The sequence below is a fragment of the Nycticebus coucang genome, chromosome 6 (assembly GCF_027406575.1).
Source record: "Nycticebus coucang isolate mNycCou1 chromosome 6, mNycCou1.pri, whole genome shotgun sequence".
NCBI classification, from domain to species: domain Eukaryota; kingdom Metazoa; phylum Chordata; class Mammalia; order Primates; family Lorisidae; genus Nycticebus; species Nycticebus coucang.
The window spans coordinates 44891126-44917410 of record NC_069785.1 but is presented as its reverse complement, the minus strand read 5'-3'; the positions used below and the strand labels follow the sequence as shown (position 1 = coordinate 44917410).

Below are 26285 nucleotides of genomic sequence, written 5' to 3'. Positions count from 1 at the left end.
TCTATAAGAGCAGTTCTGAAGTTGAATATAGGATTTATACATAACCTTTCTATATTCCTAATCGGCTTTAACAATAATGGCACTTGAGTGCAGAAAAGGATTTAAAGTAAAAATGCTTATCACTTATTGCATTCCTTCTGTCTATGGCAGACCCTTGGGAGTCACTGTGATTACTATTAAGTAGAGAGACCCAGGTTTAAGAGATCTGAGTTCTGGTTTTGTCATTTACTAATTTATAACCTTAGTAAAGTTGCTTAACCTTTTCAATTGAGTTTTCTATACTGTAAGTCGGTGGATAAGGATGGGAGAGGGGCTTAATCTTAAGGTTTTCCTTGATCAAAGAGGCTGATACAATCAACATTAAATACAAATTTATCCCACACAGCCTCATCGCTCCACTCCGGCTTTTCTTTGAAAGTCTTTAAGCGAGTCTCCCATACTCTTGCTTAGAATCCCATGCTGGTCTGCTCCAGGGCTGCTCATTCAATCCTTAGCTGATGGTGTTTAAAGGGAACGAAACCTTGTTCATTGTGGGTCGTAAAACCACAAGGAAACGCCAGTGTCCAGGCTGACACTCCTTTATGGCGAGTTTCCCCCTCTCACTTTTAGGCCCTTCCCTGGTCCCCAAAGGTGATTAGCTTCACGTAGGTGGTTCCCAGGACACGCCACTTCGGGAGATCCTGGCTGGTCTGGTTCTGAGGCGTATGATCCCTGCATAAGGCACGGCAGGGCCTCACGATTTGAGTCTTTCACTGTGTCTGCCTCAGTGCGTACTTTTATATCGTGAGAAGGCATTTCCGATTTTATTCTGAAACGCCTAACCTTGGAATCACAACCATATCTCTACAACCAAGTTAACTGCTAAGCGGGGAGGGCGCCTCTGCACGCCAACCACTGGTCTCAGAAGCCCAGCTTCTCAGGACCAGCGCGCAGTTGTGAGGCTGGAACTACCAGGCCCAGAATTCCCGCGCGCATGCGTGCTGCCATTGTGATGCTCCCTTCCCGGTAACTAGTCCTCTCAGGCAAACCTGAAGATAGCGGCAATTCTCCGGTGGGGGCGGAGACGCTTTCTATCCGACTCTCCGCCCCCTTCGTGATGGGCAATGGGACTAGCCAACCGACGCTGCGGACTCGGAACTCACCCTCCAATCAGCACTTGGGGTAGAGAGGTGGGCGTGCGCATTGGCAGGGCAGGTGGGCTAGGCTGTGCCGGGTTGCGAAGGGGGAGACTAACGTCGGGTCGGGTCAGCGGGCGCTGCAGTAGTCGCCGCAGCGGCGATGGGAGCGGTGGGGACGAGGCGGCGGCGGCGGCGGCAGGCGGGGGAGCCGGGGCTGACACCAGAGCAGCGGCTGGGGGAAGCCAGCAGCAGCAGTAACAGCAGCAGCCGCCGCCGCCGCCAGTAAACGCGGACGGTACCAGAGAGGCTACCCAGCCGGCCGGCCCTCGAAGCTGCGCTTGGGTCCCGCCGCAGTTTGCGGCGGGGGATGGGCAGGCGGTGGCAGTCCCGCCTGCTGAGGGTTGACCCCTGCCGGTCCTGGCCCTGAACTGGACCCGAGCCCACCGCCCGACATCCCTGCGTCCGCCACGGCCCAGGTAGGACACACCCCCCGTACGCCGAGGGCGCCTCCCTCCCCCAATCCTGACCCCCTCTTCTGACCGCACCCCTCGCTGAGTGACCGCCTCTGGTGAGGAAGGGAGGGGTCCCGGAGACTTCTAGGTCGCTGCCCACGCCCTCAGCTGGTGCCAGAAGCAGTCACTGCCCACCTCGGAGACCGTTCTGATTCAGCCCCGCTTCCCCCGAGGTTTTGAATGTCTTCACTGAAGTTGGAGGCTCACGAAGCTTCGTTCTGTGCCTCTCTCTGTGGGTGACCCACATATCACTTGTACTCATGCCGCTTCTGGTACCAGGACCGAACACAGATGATTCTTAGGAAATAGGAGCGCTTCTTTCCCACCCCGCCTCCTCAACTATAATGGAAGGAGGCATGGGACTGTACAATCTATTTGTTGTGTGGTAACAACAATGAAGGCCATGACTTTTTTGTACTCGGGGTGCTGAAGTAATGATCTGAGGGATTTGCTTATCGTTTGCTTTGACGAAGGTAATGTTGACACCCTGGGATGCTGTGGGAGGGACAAAAGACTCCACACACTCGTATGTGTACTGTCAAATAAGAGAAGTAAATAATCCATTGGGATGCTGGTACTTTATCCTGCAATGAAGTTAATTTTGTTTCAGTCTTGGCTGCAATAGAGGTAGAAATGACATTGAGTTGTACTTTGCTTTGAATTAGTTAATAGATGGTAGCAATCCTGGTATTAACCCTTCCCTAGCTTTAGAAGTTGCTCTTTCTTTGAACACTAAACAGGACAGTTTTTTGATAACCTGTGTATAATGTGAAGATGTTTTGTTATCAATAGGAATTGAGTTTTCTGTGTGTATCATTCATGTTATGAATGAGCACTTGTATACACACAGGATCTAACTGTGTATTGTTACCGTGATTCTGAACCATTAATTACAGTTGTACTGGTATCTAAGTACGGATTTACCAGGTTAGGCCACCAAGATGTGTCTGCTGTTTACTTTTGGCTAAAGGGAATATAATAATGTTTATTTGTGTGTGTGTGGGAGGAGAGAATGATTTTAAAATATTGAGGGAACTGAATACTATGTATTGCTTTCCTTTCCTTATTTTTTTAAAAAGAAGCAATAATGATGACAAATATAGCTTAATATGACTAATCTTGAATAATTGTCTTCATTATAAAAGTTTTTTTTATAGTAAGTTTGTGGACTTGGATGGTATATTATCTGTTCAAACTGAAAACATATTGAAAGGCATCTTTTAATTTAGAAGCCTGTGCTTTCCTGTGTGATACATTTTTTATCAAGGAATTAAAAAGGATGTTTGAACCTGATTATAAAGGAAAGTTTCTCTAACATTTTTCCTTTATGATAGGTTAGGAAATACTTTTTCCTCTTCCATTTTTAGGCATAAATTAAAATTTATAGTTTCATTTTAAATATATAGTGTCAAATTGAAACAAATTTGATCATTGGTAGAGAGATGACTAATAATAATCTATCTTGCTCATTATCTTGTACTATGGTTAAGAGATAATTCAGTGAATTCTCTATTGTATGATATATGACTTCAACTTTTTGTGTCTTCTTTTGACTTTCTTTTAAATACTGATTTTTTTTAATACCTCAGGAAATCTTCAGGAGGTTAGAGCTCATTTGCTTAAGCAAATTGAACTTGATTATGTAGGGCTTCACATATCTTTAAATATAATGTTAGAAGTGAAGTTTGTATAATTCAGACAATTTTCAGGAGTATTTTACATCTAAAGAGTATGCTAAAAATGTGACAGTGATAGGTTGTTAGTTTTTCAAGGTAATGAATATTACAGAGTTGAGTTAGCTGTGATTATGGAATTTAAACTTCACTTTGATAGGGGGCAGGTAACTCTTTATTCGCTTTATAACTTTAAAAAGTTATGTATATGTACTTGGGGAGGCTGAGGCAGGAGCATCACTTGAGGCTAGGAGTTTGAGAGCAGCCTGGGTATCATAGTGAGACCCTGTCTCTACAAAAAGTTAAAAAATTATCTGAGTATAGTGGTGTGCACCTGTAGTCCCAGCTACTCCAGAGACTGAAGCCAGAGGATTGCTTATACCCAGGAGGTCGAGGGTGCAGTGAAATGTACCACTGCCCACTGCCTGGGCAATAGAGCAAGACCCTGTCTCTAAGAAAAAGAAAAAAGTAATATATACATATGAAAACTTAATTGCTACTCTTGAGAGACCCTAAGCTGAAACTAACCCAGCTATTTTCAGATTCTAATCTCAGAATCTGGGAGATATAATATGTACTTGAAAAAAACTTTATAATAAGGGAAAGTGTTTAATGACTATTTTTGAGCTATCAGGGGCTGTACTGACTTGTAAAATAAAATAGTCCTTGAAAACTAATTGAAAATAGGCCAGGTGTGGTGGCTCACACCTGTAATCCTAACACTCTAGGAGGCCAAGGCTGGTGGATTGCCTGAACTCGGGACTTAGAGACCAGCCTGAGCAAGAGTGAGACCCCTGTCTCTAAAAATAGCTGGGCATTGTGGGAGGCACCTGTAGTCCCAGCTACTTGGGAGACTGAGGCAAGAGGACTGATTGAGCCCAAGAGTTTGAGGTTGCTTTGAGCTATGATGCCACAGCACTCTGCTGAAAACAACAAAAGGAGACAATGTCTCAAAAAAAAAAAAATTTAATAGAAATTATAGCTTGCTTCCTCCCCCACTAAAAAAATAACTTCTGTAAGAAAAATAACTCCTATCTATCATTTATAGGTATATGGAAAATCACTTTGAGGGCATATTACTCCAAATTAATCTTGTCATGTATAATTTTTTGCTCTTTTTGAGAAATACTCAAAATATAGCTGGAACTATTTCTGTTTATTTGATTAGTAATATTGCAGGATGTTGTCAGTATTTATAGCTATTTAACACATTTTATGTAGTTTTACTTCCTTGTCATCTGTTTTTTGTCATCAAGCATATTGTAATAATAATGATGATAGTGGGAATTTTTTCCCAGTGGGGAAGAACTTTTTGCAGTGAAAATACTGAGTGCTTTCAGGTTAGTATAATACTTGTATATTTTATTAGAGCCTTTAAATTCATATGAAAAGGTTGAGTTTTTTAGAACTAAATTTTAAGCATAAGGATGACAGGTATTACTGCTCAATAAATCAGTTTCTGATTTATTAAAGTCTGGTTATCCTTGATTATAGGTTTAAAATACAGATTGAAATTTTCCAATTTACATAATAGGAATGTCAATTTTGCCATAAAATTTCATCTTTTAAGCAGGTGATTTAATTTCTTTTTGAGACAGACTCTTGACTCTCTTACCCTGGGTAGAGTGTCCTGGCATTGTCATAGCTCACAGCAATCTGAAAACTCCTGGGCTCAAGTGATCCTCTTCTCTCAGCCTCCCAAGTAATGAGACTACAGGTGCCTGCTACAATGCCTGGCTAGTTTTTCTATTTTTAGTAGAGATGAGAGTCTCACTCTTGCTCAGGCTGGCCTCAAACTCCTGAGCTCAACTATCCACCCAACAAGGCCTCCCAGAGTGCTAGGATTACAGGCATTAGTGATTATGCCCAGCCAAAAATTTTTTATTTTTAATTTTTTGCTTAAGCAGATGATCTTTAAGCAGACTTTTAAGTATATTTTCATTTATGTTATATGACTTTTAAATAAAACATTCTTTTGATAATTAATTGAACATGTATAATACTTTCAAACTTTTGTGAATGTTTTGACATTTTTCCTATGATACTTTTTTCTTTTTTTTTTTTTTTTTTTGCAGTTTTTGGCCAGAGCTGGGTTTGAACCCACCACCTCCAGCATATGGGGCTGGCGCCCTACTCCTTTGAGCCACAGGCGCTGCCTTCCTATGATACTTTTTTTTTTTTTGTGGAGACAGAGTCTCACTGTACCGCCCTCGGGTAGAGTGCCGTGGCGTCACACGGCTCACAGCAACCTCTAACTCTTGGGCTTACGCAATTCTCTTGCCTCAGCCTCCCGAGCAGCTGGGACTACAGGCGCCCACCACAACGCCCGGCTATTTTTCTGTTGCAGTTTGGCCGGGGCTGGGTCCGAACCCGCCACCCTCGGCATATGGGGCCGGCGCCCTACTCACTGAGCCACAGGCGCCGCCCCCCTATGATACTTTTTAATTACCTTTTTTTTTGGAGATAGAGTCTTACTTTGTCATCCTTGGTAGAGTGCTGTGGTGTCACAGCTCACAGCAACCTCAAACTCCTGGGCTCAAGCAATCCTCTTGCATCAGCCTCCCGAGTAGCTAGGATGCCCAGCTGTTTTTAGAGATGGGGTCTTGTTCTAGCTCAGGCTGGTCTCCAACTCATGACCTCAGGTGATCTTCCTGCCTCAGCCTCCCAGAATGCTGAGATTATAGGCATGAGCCACCATGCCTGGCCCTTTAAATACCTTTGTATAAAAAATCCTTGATATTTTGAGATATTCATACCTGTTTTGTATTGTATTATAAGAATTTGTTTTCACTTCAAGCTTCCCAAGGTGGGGGTGGGGGAAATAAATAAATGTTCTTTAAAAAGAATCTGGGATGCAATAGTGTCTCTTGAAGAGTGGGAGATTGTAACTTCTTTGCTCCCTTTGGTAAGATATCAAGATTTAACCCAACCATGTTTTAAGAATCATTATTTTTTAACTGAGAATTAAGATTTTTATTGAAAATAAGATTCAGTGTTTTTCAGTGTTTGAATTAGAAAACTTATTTACCATTTTATCTTTTTACCAAAGTGCTTTTATGATTGATATTGTTATACTTGTCTTTTTCCTTTCTGCCCAGTTTCAAAGTAATTGCCTTAAAAAACAATTAAGTTGGGCCAGACATGGTGGCTCACACCTGTGGGAGGATCCCTTGAGCTTAGCCTGGGCAAAGTGAGACCCTGTCTTTCCTAAAAATAGAAAAATTAGCCAGGTGTGATGTTGTTACTCAGGAGGCTGAGGCAGGAGTATCACTTGAACTCAGGAGTTTAAGGTGAATTACACTGATCCCAGGCACTCTAGCCTGGGCAACAGAGTGAGACTCTGTCTCAAAAAAAAAAAAAAATTGCATTGTTTCCTTTAGCTAGTTATAGCCATATGATTATCTATTTTGTTAATATACTAAAACCTGGCTTGGTGCCCGTAGTTCAGTGGTTAGAGCACTGGCCATATACACCATGGCTGGTGGGTTCGAACCCGGCCTGGGCCTACTATACAATAATGACAACTACAAAAACAACAACAAAAATAGCCAGCACTATGGCGGGAGCCGTAGTCCTAGCTACTTGGGAGGCTAAAGCAAAAGAATCTCTTAAGCCCAAGAATTTGAGGTTGCTGTGAGCTGTGGTGCCATGGCACTCTACCAAGGGTGACATAGTGAAACTCTGTCTCCAAAAAAAAAAGAAATACTAAAACCTCGGTAAGTTCATCATCTAAGAGACTGTAACAAACTAGTCAACACACAGAGGTAGTCAGTGTAGGCAGGTGGTCAACTATGGAGGTTCTACTGTATTTGACATCTAATTTTCCATGTGTTATATGTTATGTGTTTATATATTTATAAATTTGATTTTTAAAAAATAGTCTCTAGGGCGGTGCCTGTGGCTTAGTGAGTAGGGGCCAACCCCATATACTGAGGGTAGCAGGTTCAAATTCTGCCCCGGCCAAACAGCAACAAAAAATAGCTGGGCGTTGTGGCAGGCACCTGTAGTCCCAGCTACTGGGGAGGCTGAGGCAAGAGAATCACCTAAGCCCAAGAGCTGGAGGTTGCTGTGAGCTGTGATGCCACGACACTCTACCAAGGGTGGTAAAGTGAGACTCTGTCTCTACAAATAAATAAATAAATAAATAAAAATAGTCTCTTTTTTTCTTAATTCACTGTCTCAGTTTCTAAAATATTAAATATCAGATATTCAAAAATGGTTTTATCAACATTTTTCTTTTCTTTTTTTTTTTTTTTTCTTAGAGACAGAGTCTCGCTTTGTCATCCTCGGTAGAGTGCTGTAGCATCACAGCTCACAGCAACCTCCAGCTCTTGGGCTTAGGCGATTCTCTTGCCTCAGCCTCCTGAGTAGCCAGGACTACAGGGGCCTGCCCCAATGCCCAGCTATTTTTTGTTGCTGTTTGGCCTGGGCCGGGTTCGAACCCACCACCCTCAGTATATGGAGCTGGTGCCCTACTAACTGAACCACAGGCGCTGCCCTCAACATTTTTCAATGACCAGTAAGGCAAAGATGAGAGGGAAGAAAATAAGAAAAAATGAATGATCAAGAGAAAAATGTGAGCCTTGCCTCTTATGAAATTTGATTTTTATTTATTTATTTATTTCTTGAGACACTTTGTCACCCTTAGTTGAGTGCTGTGGCATCATAACTCTCAGCAACCTCAAACTCTTGGGCTCGAGTGATCCTCTTGCCTTAGCCTCCCAGTAGTTGGGACTACAGGCACCTGCTACAATGCCTGGCTATTTTTTAGAGACAGGGTTTTGCTGTAGCTCAGGCTGGTCTGCCTTGGCTGCTCAGAGTGCTAGGATTACTGGTGTGAGCCACCACACCCAACTAGAAATTTGATTTTTAAAAAATCATGTGAAAGCTAAATTATATGATAGGTAGGAAACTAGATTAGGATTTCATTTCTCTTGGACTTTCCTAACACTTAAAAAATTTGTTATATTCAAGACAAAGTCATTCTTCTTTTTAACTCCTTAATTCTGTAAATAAAGCTGTTATTGAGTCCAAGCTCAAAAAATCTCAATTTTTTCTTTTTCTCCTTGTTTATCCTGGTGCTACCTGCACAAAACCTCTGCTTTCCCATTTCTAATGCCGCTGCCTTAATTCAGCCTCTTTGGACCTTTGCATCCCATCTGAGGAGGATACATTCCAAGACCTCCAGTGGATGCCTTAAACCTCAGATAGTACTGAGCCCTACATGTACTATGTTTTCTTACTACATATATACCTGTTTTTAGAGTTTAATTTATAAATTAGGCATAGTAAGAGGTTAACAACAATAATAAAGTAGAACAATTTTTAACAATATGCTGGTCTTACTACTATTGTGCTTTGAGGCCATTATTAAATAAAGTGCGAGTTACTTGAACACAAACACTGTAATCCAAGGCAGTTAATCTCAGAACTGATCTTGTAACCTACAAAGTTACTAAGAGACCAATGGTTGGGTAGCATATATACTGCACAAATGAACTGGACAAATGGATGGTTTACTTTTCAGGCAGGACAGCTTGTGATTTCATCACCAAAATCAGAACGGCACATGATTGAAAACTTATGAATTGCTTATTTTTGGAATTTTCCATGTGATAGCATGTATTTTCAGACTGTGATTGACTATGGATAACTGAAACGATGGAAAACGAAATCTTGGGTAAGGGGAAACAATGGAAAACGAAATCTTGTATTGCAGTATCCTCCTTCATTCATTCATTCAATACCTGTTAAGTATTCACCATGTTATTGAACTAAAGGTTAGAGATTTAGCAGTGAAAAAGATAAATAATCTCACCTTTGGAGTTTACAAATACCCTGTTTCCCCGAAAGATGTGCTCCCAAAGATGCGCTAGGTCTTATTTTCAGGGGACGCCTTATCTTTCCTGTAAGTAGGTCTTATTCTCGGTGGATGTCTTATTTTTGGGGAAGCAGGGTAGTAGAAGCAAATATTTGTAGAACAAGGAATTACAAGTGTTCTCAGTATTATGAAGGGGAAATGCATTTAACAGACAGATCTAACAATAGAGTGGTGGGTTCAGGAAAGAAGTTTCTGTTTTAATCAACCACAAAATATTCAACATACTCCATGAGATTCAGAGGTTAGTAGATATATTGTAGCTATAATTAGTTAAATAATTAAAAATAAGTGCTTTTTAAGTCAAAACTAACTAAAATTAAATGTTCACACATCTCTTATAAAAACCTTTAGACAAGTCCTTTCAGAACCCAGAACACTTTGAAAGGTTTTTCCCTAAAGACTACACTTCTCCCTCCAATATAGGTTTTCTACTTTAGGGTTTCCCAGGCTTCAGTTGCTGTAGTAATGACAAAATGCCTTTGTTATGTTTCATAATATTCGAATCATCAGGCATTAGGACTAGATATTACTGGTAGCCAGAGTATCTGTATATGGTTCTAAGAAAGAGGTATTCCAGATAACCTTGTAGCTACAGTAGCTACAGAACCTTGTAGCTAGGGTCTAGTAGATTATAGGTGACTCATTAAATGTACAAGTAATTAGGATATAATTTGAATATATTTGTAAGCTTAAAAATACTTTTATAAATCATACCCTGGCACTTAATTTTTGAGTTAGAAAATAAGGTTAGTATAACTACACCCTCCTAATATATTCTTGCTAAACAAATGAATATAAACTGTTAATTATGTATCGACATAAGGTTTGAATCTATTTTCATCTCTACTGTAACATCATCAGATCATAGATTACTTAATTCCCCTATTTTGCTGGGTTTTTTTTTTTTTTCCAGTTTTGGCCAGGGCCAGGCTTGAACCTGCCATCCCCAGTATATGGGCCGGCGCCTGACTCCTTGAGCCACAGGCGCCACCCCTATTTTGCTGTTTTTAAAAAGAGAATTTAATATACTTAAAATCTTATTACAATGAAGATATTTACAAGGAAGTTTCTATAGGGATTTTTTTCCCTTTGTTTTAGTGGGAGGATTATGAACATAATGCTTTGCTTGATTTATTTGGTTGTAGTAGGTTTTATCTGAGGAATGAATTCATTCAGTGTTTTCTTACAAACTGGCCATGTAAATTACACTACAGTTTCTATAAGAGAAAAATTTGTTTATGTGTTGTTACTATTGTAGCCAAGGCGAGGCAGATTAGGTTGTTTAGACTTTTATTCTGTTGTCAATAATTGTAACCATACTAACTTACAAAGTTTCTTTCTTTCTTTCTTTTTTTTTTTTTTTGAGACAGAGCCTCACTTTGGCACCCTCAGTAGAGTGCTATGCTGTCATAGTTCACAGCAACCTCAAACTCTTGGGCTCAAGCAATTCTCTTGTCTCAGCCTCCGAAGTAGTCAGGACTACAGGCACCTGCCACAATGCCTGGCTATTTTTAGAGACAGAGTCTTGCTTTGGCTCAGACTGGTCTCGAACCCATGAGCTAAAGCAATCCTCCTGCCTTGGTCTTCCAGAGTGCTAGGATTACAGGCATGAGCCACTGTGCCCGGCCTTTTCTCTTCATTTTTTTTTTTTTTTGTAGAGACAGAGTCTCACTTTATGGCCCTTGGTAGAGTGCCATGGCATCACACAGCTCACAGCAACCTCCAACGCCTGGGCTTAAGCGATTCTCTTGCCTCAGCCTCCCGAGTAGCTGGGACTACAGGCGCCCGCCACAACGCCCGGCTATTTTTTGGTTGCAGTTTGGCCGGGGCTGGGTTTGAACCCGCCACCCTCGGTATATGGGGCCGGCGCCTTACCAACTGAGCCACAGGCACCGCCCTTTTCTCTTCATTTTTAATAGATATTTTACTTTCTTAGATATATTTATTGAGAGATTGCATGCTGCCTGCAGTATAATTTGCCTCCTGTGAAAATTTATAAGGACCAGTTTTAAGTGTGAGTGGTGACTAAATTTTCTCTTCTTCTTTTTTTCTTTTTGCAGTTTTTTTGGCCAGGGCCAGGTTTGAACCCACCACCTCCGGTATATGGGGCCAGTGTTCCACTCATTTGAGCCACAGGCGCCGCCTGTGACTAAATTTTCTTTGTCTTCTCTTGCTATCAGCAAATATGGCTATTTGCAAATCTTCACCTCTTGTTATTAATTCTTCAGAGGGGCTCTTGCTAAGATCTATACTGTAAAATATATATATATAATAACAAAATCCTGCTGTTTATCCTATTCTTGAACCTTATTTCTGTTGTTTACATTAGATGGCTTGAAAAACTTAGCTTGAGTATAGTCTTTGTAAACTTTTATCTATACCTCACCTTGTTTTGTTTTAAAATAAATCAATTTAGATAATTTCTTATAATGTGAAAAATGTGTTATTTTGACATTTGAGATATGGTATAGCCATTGTATATTCTCACTACATTTTAATCTATTTTTGAAATGTAGATCAGGCATTCTAAATACCATTAACATAAGTAGATCATGATTGCTTTGAAAACATCTGATTTTTTTACTTTAATAATAGGGGCAGGGCGGCGCCTGTGGCTCAACGGAGTAGGGCACCGGCCCCATATGCCAGAGGTGGCAGGTTCAAACCCAGCCCTGGCTAAAAATGGCAAAATAATAATAATAATAATGATAATGATAGGGGGCATGTGGTATATTTATAGTTTTCATCAAATTTGGAAAAGCTTCAGATACTTCTTTTATTTCCAACACGGAATCTCTCAGCTCAATAAATATATCAAGAAAGTAAAACATCTATTAAAAGTAGATAGAAACTCTTTAAGACAGTATAGTTACACTAACTGACAACAGAATTAAAAATATAAACAACCTCTTTATTCCCTCCTTCTGGGACTCCAGTTACATGTACATTATATCCTTTGAGGTCACCCTATAATTCACTGGTGCTCTGTTCGTTTGGTTTCTATCTTTTTGTGTGTTTCATTTTGAATAGTTTTTTCTTCCATATTTTCAAGTTCATCAGTCTTTTCTTTTACACTGGTAAATCTGGTGTTAATGTCATCCAGTATTTTTTTTCCTTGCATTTTTTTTTTTTTTGAGACAGTCTCAAACTGTTGCCCTGAGTAGAATGTTGTAGCATCATAGCTCACAGTAACCTCCAACTTGGACTCAAGTGATCCTCTTGCCTCAGTTTTTCTGTTTTTAGTAGAGTCAGGGTCTTGCTTTTGCTCAGGCTGGTCTCGAACTCGTGAGCTCAAGCAATCCATCCACCTCAGCCTCCTGGCATGCTAGAATTACAGGCGTGAGCCCAGCCTTTTTGTTGTATTTTTCATTGCAGATACATACTTTTCATATCTAGAAGTTCAGTGTTTTATATTTTACATTTCTTTCCTCCATGTATGCTTTTCTCTACTTTTTTTGAACATACTGAATATATCTATAATGGCTGTTTTCAAGTCCTTGTCTACCACTTTTATCATGTGCACTTTTTCTAGGTCTGATGGGTATTTCACCTTATTTACATTCCTGGTATCCAGGTAATTTTTTTTTTTTTTTTTTTTTGCAGTTGTTGACCAGGGCTGGGTTTGAACCCACCACCTCCAGCATATGGGGCTGGTGCCCTACTCCTTTGAGCTACAGGTGCCCCCCCATTCCTGGTAATTTTTGATTGGGTGTCAGACATTGTGATTTTTTTTTTTTTGTAGAGACAGAGTCTCACTTTATGGCCCTCAGTAGAGTGCCGTGGCCTCACACAGCTCACAGCAACCTCCAACTCCTGGGCTTAAGTGATTCTCTTGCCTCAGCCTCCTGAGTAGCTGGGACTACAGGCGCCCGCCACAACGCCCGGCTATCTTTTGGTTGCAGTTTGGCCGGGGCTGGGTTTGAACCCGCTACCTTCGGTATATGGGGCCGGCGCCCTACCGACTGAGCCACAGGCACCGCCCAGACATTGTGATTTTTATATCCTTGTATATTGAATTGATTTTTTAAATTCCTTTAAATGTTTAGAATTATTTTTTCATAGTCAACAAAATAGTGGCTGGTTGCCAATTTTATTAGATAAATTGGTTACAGCATTTTAATAAATATGGACTGTTTCACGAATTTGATGTTATCCTTGCACTGGGGCCGGTGCTAATCTTTTCTTCATCATTCCAATCTTAGTGTATGTGCTGCTGAAGCGAGCACTAAATGTTTAGAATTTGTTCTGGGGTACAGTTATTTGAAAATAGTTTGATGCATTTAAGGCCCTAGATCAGACGTCCTCAAACTTTTTAAACAGGGGGCCAATTCACTGTCCCTCAGACCGCTGGAGGGCCGGACTATAGTTTAAAAAAAAACAACTGTGAACAAATTCCTATGCACACTGCACATATTTTATTTTGAAGTAAAAAACAAAATGGGAACAAATACAATTTACACTGCTTCATGTGGCCTGTGGGCCGCAGTTTGAGGACGCCTGCCCTAGATGTTTGTAGGTCTTTTTCATTCCATGTGAACATCAAAGATTGTTCTACTTGCCCCTTTCCAGTGGTTCTTTCCCTGGCCTTGACCACCTCCTCACACACATGCACTGATAACTACTTAGCTGAAGTCACAAAGGGAATCCTCTGTAGATCTTCAAAGCTTGCCCTCTGTGCAACTCTCTCCTCTCCAGTGTTGTGCCCTGCAAACTTTAGCCTCCTTGGCCTTCCCAGACCTCTTAACTCCATCTCCTCAAAACACTGAGACCTGTGGGCTCTGTTTTGGTTCCCCTTTCCTATGCTGCAGTGTGGAAACTCTCTTCAGGTAGTGAGCTGGGACAATCACAGAACTTACCTCATTTATTTCTCTTCTCTTATGGATCTCTGTCTTGTGCTGCCAATTATCTAAAATCCATTGCTTTATATATTTCATCTGTTTTCCTAGTTGTTTAAGGTGAAAAGGTAAATCTGGTTCCTGTTACTTTTTTGTGGCCATGAGCTGAAGTGATCTGGTAGGTGTATTTAAATCTTAAACAAAGCCTGGGCTCAGGGCTCACTTGTAATCCTAGCACTTTGGGAGTCGGGTTCACTTGAGCTCAGGAGTTTGAGACCAGCCTGAGCAAGAGCAAGACACTACCCCCACCCAAAAAACAAGCTAGTTGGGCGTGGTGGCAGGTGCCTGTTGTCCCAGCTATTCAGGAGGCTGAGGCAAGAAGATTGCTCAACCCAAGAGTTTGAGGTTGCTATGAGCTATGATGTCGCCATGGTACTCTACCCAGGGTGACTGGATGACTGAGACTGTGTCTAAAAAAACACATACACATACACACAAAGACTCATATTTTACACTTAACGCTGCCACTAGAAATACATGTATTATGTTTATACACACATATAGCTTCAAATATATTTTTCTTTATGTTATAAGCTCTTTTGATGATTAATTCTAGCACTACCCACTGAGATGAAAATAATAAATAAAAATAATTTTCTAACATTTCTCTGTTGAAGAGAAGAATCTTTTATCAACTATATGGACACATATAAACCATATATATCTATTTAGTGAACTGTCTAGCATCCACCCCAAATGTAGCAGAAATTTACTACTTCAACCCGTGTAGATAGTAGTGATGGACTCTTAACTGAACTTCCTTTCCACTTACATTATATCACCTTCTTGCTCTAAAGTCCTTCCATGGCTCCCCCTTGCCTTTTGAAACAGTGAAGTCCATCTCTTTGCGGTTTTTACATCTGAACTCAGTTTACTTTTTAGGCCTATGTACTCTTTCTCCCGATAAACACTCTTTTCCATTTGGACTAATCTTTTGTTTTCCATACTCTTGTATGTTACCTTCATTTCTTCTTCTGTGCCTTTGCTTACCTTGGTCAGTTATCTTTTGCCTTGAAGCAAACCACCCCAGAATTCAGAGGCTAAAGTAATAATTATTAGTGAACTGTGCTCTGGGTTGGCAGTTTGGACTCTGCTTCATGGTTCATGTTTTGGTCTTATTTACACTCAGGTAGTCCACTAGCTTGAGTTTCTTCTCATGAATCTGGGTTCCAAAAAGCAAGTCCAATATATAAATGCTTTCCAGGCTTCTGGCTAATGTTCCATTGGCCAGAGCAAGTCATATGGCCAACTCCAGTCCAGTTGCAGAGATGGAGTAAGAAATGATATACCTCTTTTTTTTTTAATGATATACTTCTTGATGGGAGATACAGCAAAGCCACATTGCAAAGGGCTGTACATACAGGAATGGGAGAAATGTGTGACTATTTTTCTTTTTTTCCATGACAAGGTCTTACTCCGCTGCCTGAGCTGGAGTACAGTGCTGTCATTATAGCTTCCTGTAACTTCAAACTCCTGGGCTCTGGTGATCCTCTTGCCTCAGCCTCCCAAGTGCATGTTACCACGTAGGGCTAATTTTTAAAGGTTTTCATTGTTGTTGAAACATGGGAGTCTTGCTTTTTTTGAAACAGAGTCTCATTCTGTCTCCTTTGGTGTAGAGTGCTATGGCATCATAGCACACAGCAACTTCAAACTCTTGGACTCAAGCAGTCTTCTTACCTCAGCCTCCCAAGTTGCAGGATCTGTAGGTGCCTGCCACACACCTTGCTACTTTTTTCTATTTTTAGTAGAGATGGGGTTTCACTCTTGCCCAGGCTCGTCTTGAACTCATGAGCTTATGCAATCTACCTGCCTTGGCCTCCCAGAGTGCTAGGATTACAGGTAGCCCAGGAGTCTTGGTCTTGCCCAGCCTGGTCTCTAATTCCTGGCTTCAAGTGATCTTCTCACTTTGGCCTTCCAAAGTGCTAAGATTACAGGTGTTAAGCAACCGTGTCCAGCCAGCTATTTTTTAATCAATAAATCTTTTCTGTGAATCCTGTCTACCTCTTGTATGATAATCTACCAGGGGGAGGAAACCTGCAGCCTTAAGGCCACATATAGCCCTCTAGGTCCTTAAACGTAGCCTTTTGACTAAATCCTAATTTTATAGAACAAATTTGTATAGAGGACTTAAGTTATATGTATTCTTTTGTCTTGATTTTTTTCAATGTTTGTAAGAATCATTCATGTATTTCAATATGGTTATAGTTTCTTCATTTTCATTTTAGTATAGTTTTTGTGATACCCTGTTTCCCCAAAAATAAGTGTCTTATTTTAAGGTGTGCTCCCAAAGATGCACTAGGTCTTATTTTCAGGGGATGTCTTATCTTTCCTGTAAGTACGTCTTATTTTTGGGGAAACAGGGTAGGTAAAATAATGTCCCTTAAAGATGTTAGCATCCTAATCCTAGGAGCGGATGTGGGACATCCTAATTCCAGAAACCTATGAATATGTTAACTTCCCAGGGAGAAAAGATTTTGCAGATATGATTAAATTGAGGCTCTTGAGAGGGGAAGATTGTCTTGATTATCAAGTGGATCTTATGAGCTCAAGGGTCCTTATAAAAGGGAGTTATATAAGTGAGAAAGAAATAGGAACATGTAACAATGGAAGCAAGGATCAGAGAGTGAGAAATCCGAAGATGCTATACTACTAACCTTGAAGATAGAGGATGGAGATACGAGCCAAAGATACTGGTGCATGTAGTCCCAGCTACTCAGGAGGCTGAGTCAGGAGGAGTGCTCGATCCTAGGATTTTGAGGCAATAGTGCACTATGATTGTGCCTGTGAATAGCTAGTTATTGCTCTGCTCCAGCCAGAGTAACATGTTAAGACCCCATCTCTTAAAAAAAAAAAAAAAAAGAATTCAACAGCTTTTAGGGGCTGGAGAAGGCAAGGAAATGAATTCTCCCAAGAGCCACCAGAAGGAACATAGCCCTGCATACACCTTGCTTGGCATTTATGGACAGTGTGACTAAACATCATTGTACATGTTTCCTGGTGCACATGGGAGAAGAGTATTTTTAGGTCATATACCTTAAGAAAAGAGTTGCTGAGTCAGCATATAATGTGGCCAACATAAGGAACTAGGCCTACTGTATGGATAACGTACATGTGGTTCATATTTGATCTATGAAAATTAGATCAATGTAAGGAGGTGATAAATGTAGGGAACTTAGATCAATGTAAGGAGGTGGTAAATGTAGGGAGGTGATCAACTATGGAGATTTTACTATATATGCATTGGGTGGTGCCTGTGACTCAAGGAGTAGGGCGCTGGTCCCATATGCTGGAGGTGGTGGGTTCAAACCCAGCCCTGGCCAAAAAAAAAAAAAAAAACAACAACTACTATATATGCATTAAACATTTTTTGGAACTGAGTTTGAGATCCCCCCCCATATTATCCAACAAAGCAAACTAATTAATATATAGGATTAGTAGTGCTTCTTGATGTTGGAATGTTATTTGTGTTAATTAGTTAGCCCTGATATACTGCTACTATTTCTTTTGTTTTAGGTTAAATGGAAACCACCCTTGGGAACTGGATGCCAGTGTAGCTGTTCTACTGTATCAGTGTATTGCAATGAGTGGGGGAGGAGAGCAACCAGATATCCTGAGTGTTGGAATCCTGGTGAAAGAAAGATGGAAAGTGGTGAGTATATATCTCAGAGTACACATATGTGTGTTATGTATGTGTGTGAGCATGTGTTTGCAAATGCGCATGTGTATATATGGAGGGATAATTTTTGGTGTCCTAATAAAAATAGCATTTCCTTAGGAAATAATATGTGTATTGCTTATATGCCTAAAATAATTATTTTTGTTTTTTTCCCCCTATGATTCAGTTCTGTTTATATTCTAATTCTGATTCTTGCTTCATACAGTGCTAAATCTTCCTTACTTCCAATAGCTAATATTGAGTAAGGTGAATAAAAGTATACTTATGGAAAGAACGCATAAAAAAATACAATATTTTATAGTATAATGAACCACTCTTCTTTTTTAACTTTTTATTAAGGAAAATGTTAAGTGTACCTAAAAATAGACTAATATAATGAACCTTCATGTACCCATGAATCAACTTAAAATAGTCATCAGTTTATGGCTAATCTTGTTCCATCTCTTTCATCTCCTTCCTAGAATGTTTTATTTGTTTTGTTTTGTTTTTTTGCAGTTTTTGGCCGGGGCAGGGTTTGAACCCTCCACCTCCGGTATATGGAGCCGGTGCCCTACTCACTGAACTACAGGTGCCGCCCCACCTTCGTAGAATGTTTTAAAGCAATCTTAACCTTAGTATTTTTTCTGTACATAATTCATTATGTTTCTCTGAAAAATAATGACTTATTTTTAAAAACATAATTGCAATACCATTATCATGCTGAAAAATAATTATTTCTTTTTTTTTTTTTTTTTTTTTTGAGACAGAGTCTCTGTCGCCCTGGATAGGGTGATATGACATCACAGCTCACAGCAACCTCCAGCTCTTGGGCTTAGGCGATTCTCTTGCCTCAGCCTCCCTAGTAGCTGGGACTGCAGGTGCCCACCACAACGCCCTGCTATTTTTTTGTTGCAGTTTGGCTGGGGCCAGGTTCGAACCTGCCAGCCTTGGTATATGGGGCCAGCACCCTGAGCTGAGGCCTTGGTATATGGGGCCAGCACTCACTGAGCCATAGGCGCCACCCAAAATAATAATTTCTTAATATTACTAAATATGCTTTTAGTTTCCACATTTCCCTGATTATTTTATAAATTATTTTTAACATGTTCAATCAAAATCCAAATAAGGTGTGGATGTTGCAATTGTTGCCATCACTTAAGTTTCTTTTAATTTCTAGGTTCCTCTTCATCTCACCTTTTTTCCTTTACAATTTGCTAAAGAAACCAGGTCATTTATCTAAAAATTTCCTATGGTTTGGGATTTTGCTAATTGCTTCTTTTTCTTTTTTTTTGAGATTGGGTGTCACGGCATCATAGTTCATAGGAACCTTAAACTGTTAGGCTCAAGTGATCCTCTTGTCTCCACCTCCTGAGTAGCTGGGACTACAGACCTCTGCCACAGTGTCCAGCTAGTTTTTTTCCTATATTTTAGTAGAGACAAGGCCTTGCTCTGCTGACACTAGTCTCAAAACTCCTGAGTTCAGGCAATCCACCTGTCTTGACCTCCCAGAGTGCTAGGATTACAGGTGTGAGGCACTGTACCCAACCTTACTAATTGCTTCTGTGTGGTGTTAACATGTTTTCTGTCTCCTATATTTCATGTAACTTGGTAGTATGTCTACAGGTTTGATTATATCTGAGTTTAGGTTGGTTTTTTGAGGTAAGGGCACTTTTTTTCATAAATGAGAAGCTTTCACTAGGAAACATAATGTCTTACTGTCCCTCTTTTTTGTGGTGTTAGCAGCATTGGTGATCATTAACTAGGTCTATTCATTAGGGATTACAAATTGGTGGTATTCCATCATTCTTTCATTTATTAGTTGAGATATATCTTTAGAGAGAAATTTTCTATCAACAACTATTTATCCTTAGATACAGTTTGGTGAGGAAAGCAAGATAAGTGCTTGCTTCTTTTTCTCAATTTACTAGTTTTCAAAATAATGGATTGGTTTCCTAGTATCCTCCAAGAGTACCAGTGAGATTAGTTTTTTAATATAATTAAGAATTCATGGCTTGGTACCTGTAGTACAGTGGTTACGGTGCCTGCCACATGTACCGAGGCTGATGGGTTTGAACTTGGCCAGGGCCAGCTAAACAACAATGACAGCTGCAACAACAACAACAACAAAAAATAGCCAGGTGTTGTGGCGGGTGCCTGTAGTCCCAGCTAATTGGGAGGCTGAGGCAAGAGAATCGTTCAAGCTCAAGAGTTTGAGGTTGCTGTGAGCTTTGATGCAACAGCACTCTACTGAAGGTGACATAGACTCTGTCTAAAAAAAAAAAAAAGCATGGATTTAAATGTATTCATGGTGTTTCAGTCCATTGTAGTTGCAATGTACTTATTCATATAGACGTTCAACTTGTTTTAATTTGAGTTAAAGAGCATTCTTCAAGTTTTCTCCTGAGTTCTTTTTACATGATCCTATTAGTCTAATGGCTTTCTTGCCCTAGACCTGGAACCTGCCATCTCTCATAAGACTGCTTTTTGATTTTGGATAATTTAAATATTTTCTATTGCTACTTAGTCATTTGTCAACTAAAGTTTTGTTCTATTAGAACAAAGGTTTTGCAAAGCTATTTTAGTGATTCCTTTTATCAACAGATTGGAAAAAGAAGACTCCTTAGTAATAAAAATTTTGTTTCTGTGGTGCAGTGTGTTTTACTGATAGGCAAATCAATAGGCTTTGAAGATTTACTTGACCAAATATAAGAAGAGAACCATGTTATCATGGACTGCTGCAGGAAGATTCCAATAATTGGTAATCTTTAATGTTAAAGTCAGCCATGAGTGTTGCTTTGGTGAGGGCATTGTGCTAAGTAAGTACTGTGATAAAGGTTGGCTGTTCTCTAGTAGACATATCGAAATGTGACAAGTGAAGCTCTGCCTGGCATGATTCACTTGTCCTGATAATTAGAGCTAACCTCTGTACATTGACCACTCAAACTGGTCAGCATATGGATCTGTCAACATAAAGAACTAGGCCTACTTACTGTACTGATAACATAAATGTAGTGCATGTCCAATCTATAAAAATTAGGTCAACTTAAAGAGTTAGTCACTGTTCAGAGGTGGTCAACTATGGAGGTTCTACTATACTTCTGGAACTTGTCCCCAAAACTTGGGACACATAGTGGCATTTTAAATGGGAAATCACAGACTTGTTAAGGATTGTGTTTTATTTTTTTTATTTTTATTTATTTATTTTTATTAAATCATAGCTGTGTACATCAATATGTTCATGGGGCACCAAGGGATTGTGTTTTAGCTATTTATTGTTGTGTAACAAACTGCATCAAAACTTGGAGGCTTAAAATAGTCATTTTATTTTGCTCACTGTTTTGTGTACTAGGACTTTGGGAAGAGTTTGCCTGGGTGATTTGTCTCTTATATGGCCCTAACAGGATTAGTTAGGTTGGAGGATCCTTTATTTTTTATTTTTATTTATTTATTTATTTATTTGAGACAGAGTCCCATTACGTTGCTCTCGGTAGAGTACCATGGCATCACAGCTCATAGCAACCTCAGACTCTTGGGCTTAAGCGATTCTCTTACCTCAGCCTCCCAAGTAGCTGTGACTACAGGTGCCGACCACAACACCTAGCTATACTTTTTGTTGTTTTTGTTGTCATTTTTGTTTAGCAGGCCCGGGCCGGGTTCCAACCTGCCAGCCTCCATGTGGGTAGCCATCACTATGGACACTGAACCTGGAGGATCCTTTTATGGATTCTTTGCTTATTTGTCTGGCACCTTGGGGCTCCTTAGCTCTCCCATCTTCCACCTCCAACATGGTGGCTACTTTTCTAGGGCATTTCCATATAGCTATGGTTTCTCAGGATAGGTACACTTTTTACATGGTGGCTGGCTTACAAGAAACATGAAATGGAAGCTGCTAGATTGGTTGGGCTATCCTTAGAACTGGCACAGTGTCACTTTGCTGTATTCTGTTGGTTAAAGTAGTCATAAGATCCATGGGGAGGTGGACTGTATCTCTCACTGGGGGAGTAGCAAGGTTATACTTCCTTCTTCAATATGAAAGGTTTTTACACGGAAGAAGAGCAAGGATGGATGATACTATTGTGGCTATCTTTGGAAAATATAATCTGCTAGAAGCCTTACCTCTATTCTTTCTCTAATCTGTGTACCCCCCATCATGCTATACTGCCTCTGTCTCTGCCTCATAACATTGATAATGGCTTAGGGCTTTGTCAGGGCAATAAAAAATAATGTTCTATTAATGGTCAAATGGCATTATAGGTATAGACTGAGGAGCAAAAACATTACTTCAGCCTAGATTTTTTTGTTCTATCCTTTGTTAAAGTTTTTTGTGAGGTAAAATATGAAGCTCGTTAGTCCATAGTTAGAAGGATATCCCCTTAGTACTGTTTTATGAGTTCTTAAAAGTTGCATCATACTTTGTTTAATAGATTAAAAATATAAAGAATCATAAGTACCAGTCAGAACTCACCGAAGAGCAATTTATTTAACTGAATATTTCTGGAACTTTTTTTTTTTTTGCAGTTTTTGGCCTGGGCCAGGTTTGAACCCGCCACCTCCAGCACATGAGGCCAGTGCCCTCCTCTTTTGAGCCACAAGCACCTCCCGTGGAACTTTTTTTAAATCCTAAATTCATCCTGTAGTTCTTCATAGATAGTATTCCCTTCCCATCACCAAATGAAACTAAAGTAGTATGGCTCATATGTACAAAACAATAATTAGTTTTTAAGCAATAATTATACAGTTAGCACTTTGCCAAATTCTATTTGGGACATAAATAGAACAAAGTGGAAGAAGCAGCTTAGTTTCTTTGAGTGAGGTAGGATACTGACACTGAAAAGTTAAGCAACATGACAGTTAAAAAAAGCAATGTAATAATACAATTGATATCTGAGGTATGATATGGTAAAATGATTCATTGAGTGATTAAATAAATAATTACCACTGAAATCCAGAAGATAAATAAATCAACCTAGATGCAATAATCAATGAAGCCCAGTGGAGAAAGAAATAAGACATGAGCCAGGCCTTATTGGGATGGTGAGGATTTAGGACCCAGTGCCTATGATGCCTTCCTATATTATATCACAGCTTAGATATTTGATAATGAGATAAGAAGACATAGTTTCAGGAAATGAAAGAAAGCTAACTTACTGCCATCTCTAGCTTGAGGTATATCACCCACCCACCCCCAACTCAAGTTTTTAGAGCCTTGCAGGTCTAGTTGTCAGTAGCTCTTTGAATTTCCTTATAATACTCACACAAAAATCCTGTTATCCCCTAGTTAAACTAACACATTTTTGCAGTTTTTGGCCGGGGCTAGGTTTGAACCTGCCACCTCCGGCATATGTGGCTGGTGCCCTATTTCTTTGAGCCACAAGCGCTGCCCTTAAACTAACACATTTTACCAGGAAGAATATTAAGTATCTATGTGATGAAGCTGTTTAAATTGATTAGAGTTTATTCTTATTTGAATATATAGATAGATAGTGAACTTTGGGGAAGTTTAGAATAGGAGTGCTTTGCCGGCTCTGTGGAGCCTATTAGATGCCTCCAAGAGAAGAGTAAGTAAGTAATGGTGAAGAGGGCCGGGTGCTGGCTGCCACCCCACCTCCAATCTCCTCACACATCCACCAGATTCGTTCTAGATAGATTTCCGTTGGCAAAAGGATTTCATGGTTTGAAAAGTTTACAAACGACTGCCTTAACATTAAAACAACAAATCTGGTTGCTGACTGGCATATGTAGGAAGTGATTGTTTCAAATGCTGTAATATTTTGTGACATTTCTGATGCTGGCTGTGGACTAAATTTTAAAATTGTTTGTGGCTTAAATAACTCTATTACTTTTTGTGGGCAGACCTGTGAGAAAAGGTTTTGATGTTGTTTCCAGGCATTTGTTTTCTTCTTGGCATAAATTTAGTTAAACAATATTGAAACACTTTATCATAAAATAGTGATATTAAAATTATATATTATTTTCTAAATATAAGAGATGATTTGGTTTTTAATTAGAATCTTATAGTAATTTTGAGTGTGTGTTCTTATTTTATTTTCTGTGCAGTTGAGAAAGATTGGAGGTGGGGGATTTGGAGAAATTTACGATGCCTTGGACATGCTTACCAGGGAAAATGTTGCACTGAAGGTGGAATCAGCTCAACAACCAAAACAAGTACTAAAAATGGAGGTTGCTGTTTTAAAAAAACTACAAGGTAAGCTTTTTTGTATGATGTACAGTTTGTCATTTTTTCTAATATTCCTAGACCTTGATTACATTCTCTAATGACTAATTGAATACTCTGGTGTCAGCTAGGTATAAACATGCTGAGCATTTTTCTCTTGAAATTTTATCACTGGTTAATAGTAGTGCAAGTATGTGACTGGTTAGCATAATTGGCCTTTGGAAATTCCTTTTCGTGGTAAGGAAGAGAGAGAGTGTATTAGCAGAAACATTTGTCATAAATGTGGCATAATAAAATATGCCTTTCTTCGTTTTTTATGCGATCTGAAGAGAAACCAGAGTATTTTCTTCATTTTTTTAAACAACTAGTCATAAATGCCTCTGAGTTGTTTCCACTCATTTCTTTGTGTTTTAAGCATGCTTTAATCACAGTAAGGAAGCTGCCTTCAAATCACTCTGCAGGGTGGGTTAATAATAATTCTGTTAGTTACGTGCTGATTCTCATTAACTTCAGTTTCAGAGAATAACTGTGTTTGGCCCTGTTGTCAATTTTAAAATCCACTGTATTACTTGGGTTCCTATTTTTTTTTTTTTTTACTGTAAGAACAAGTACTTTTTTTCTGATATGAATCCAGTGATGTAAAAACTTGAACACTTTGTTAGTTTGTGTTCATCTTTGTGTTCTTAGTTTAATGACATACTCTGGTATTACTGATACTTGTTTGATCTGAAAGAAAATTAAATAGGGACGATCACTTTCCTTTGCCTTCTAAGCTTTCCACTTATCCAAGTTTCTCTATCAATTAGGTCATATGATTAGAGCATGATACTAACAAAATTATGGATTTATTTAATAGTTATTTTTAGCTCAAAGTTAGCATTTCCACAAAGTAGTAAATCAGGAAAACAGTGGATAGATCAGCATCCATTGTCTCTGTATTATAAAAACAAATAGAGAAGGAAGAATAGAGAAAAAGATGGCTCTCTCTTTTTCTCACCTTTTCTATTTTCTCCCTATTTCTCCCAAGTTGTTCTTAACTCAGTAATGTAGAGGTTACCAACAGGTGCAGCTGGAGCTACCTCTTCCTTGGTTGCACCTATCCTAGGATATCTATTTTGCTCTGAGCCAAGCCCATGAAGAGTATATCAGCACCAACTTGGCATGGACAGTGCCACTTCATCTCTCACTCCTATTTGGCCCTGAAGAGATGCTTCCAGGTGAGGCCTCTCTGGAACCCCTTCAGGAGGTTATCCTGTCTCTTTTGGCCCTGCTTTACTCAGGATTCTATGTGATAGTTAGTGTAGTTTATAAATGGATTAAAGACCTTTACAAAATTTACAAATGGATTAAAGACCCTTGGATGCTAGTTCTCTCCTATTTTTTATGTTGTTATTCTACCTTATAACCACATGACATCCTATTCCCAAAAACCTTCCACTTTCCAAAAATAAGTAGGGTTTTTTTTTTTTGTTTGTTTGGAGACAGAATCTCACTCTGTTGTCCCAGACTAGAGTGTCCAGCTAGAGTGCCATTGCATAATATCTGATAGCATTGCGATTCTCCTGACCCATCCTCCCAAGCAGCTGGGACTACAGGTGCCTGCCACAATGCTCAGCTAGTTTTTCTATTTTTAGTAGAGATGGGCTCTCTCCCTTGCTCAGGCTGGTCTTGAGCTCCTGAGCTCAAGCAATCCACCTGCCTCAGCCTCCCAGAATCTGTTTTACTACATAGATCTGTATTTCAATGAGGTAGCTCTTGGTTTCCCAGCTGTTGCCTTCTGCATACTGATGCCTTACAACTTCTTTTCATTGAGGGTGCTTTGTAATATGGACCATTTTGAGAACATTTTTCTGGAGCTGAGCCACTCCTGTCTTTCTGTTGGCATATTGACTTTTTACTGAGTGACCCCAATGAAAAGGCTAAGTCTTTGAGGAAAACATATACAACCAGTAGCTAACCATTTTAGGATAGGTTTAAATTGACATTCAGCTTTTGATAGCTAGCACATATATAAGGATTTGTTTCTTTATAAGATAAAAAGATATTTTATGATGAATTTAGCCTAACTCCTAGTTTGGTCCTTTTAACAAATTAATCCTCTTTTCAAAATTCACATAATACCTTTTTCAAATTCACTCAGTTCTCAATTGTCTTTCTTATAGTCTTCTCAATACTTGACAACCCTAGATTTCCTTAGCTTGCACAAAACTCTCATCACTAGTATGTTTCTTTCTCACTGGCCCTAAAGTGTGAAGGCCTTAGCATTTTACCCTGTATTTTCTTCTTTTTTTAATAGATGAGGTCTTGCTGTGTTGCCTAGGCTGGTTTTGAAGTCATGGGCTCAAAGGATCCTCCCACCTCACCCTCCTGAGCAGC

At 39.6% G+C, this 26285-nt stretch overlaps 1 protein-coding gene and 1 non-coding gene across 4 annotated transcripts in view; one reads left to right on the top strand and one right to left on the bottom strand.

The window, feature by feature from the left end:
- The first annotated feature begins 1201 nt into the window (after positions 1-1201).
- Positions 1202-26285, top strand: part of TTBK2 (tau tubulin kinase 2) — a 143254-nt gene continuing 118170 nt past the window's right edge. For 2 of the 3 annotated variants that reach the window (XM_053593657.1, XM_053593656.1), the window contains exons 1-3: positions 1202-1594; positions 17593-17728; positions 23792-23939. In XM_053593657.1, coding sequence (XP_053449632.1) covers positions 17660-17728; positions 23792-23939 — 217 coding nt within the window. In that variant the 5' untranslated portion in view covers positions 1202-1594; positions 17593-17659. Of the gene's footprint in view, positions 1595-17592; positions 17729-23791; positions 23940-26285 lie in introns of those variants that run through there. The other variant, XM_053593658.1, reaches the window with a different exon arrangement.
- Positions 13304-13410, bottom strand: LOC128589425 (U6 spliceosomal RNA). Its single transcript, XR_008381007.1, has one exon. It is a non-coding gene; the product is annotated as a U6 spliceosomal RNA (small nuclear RNA).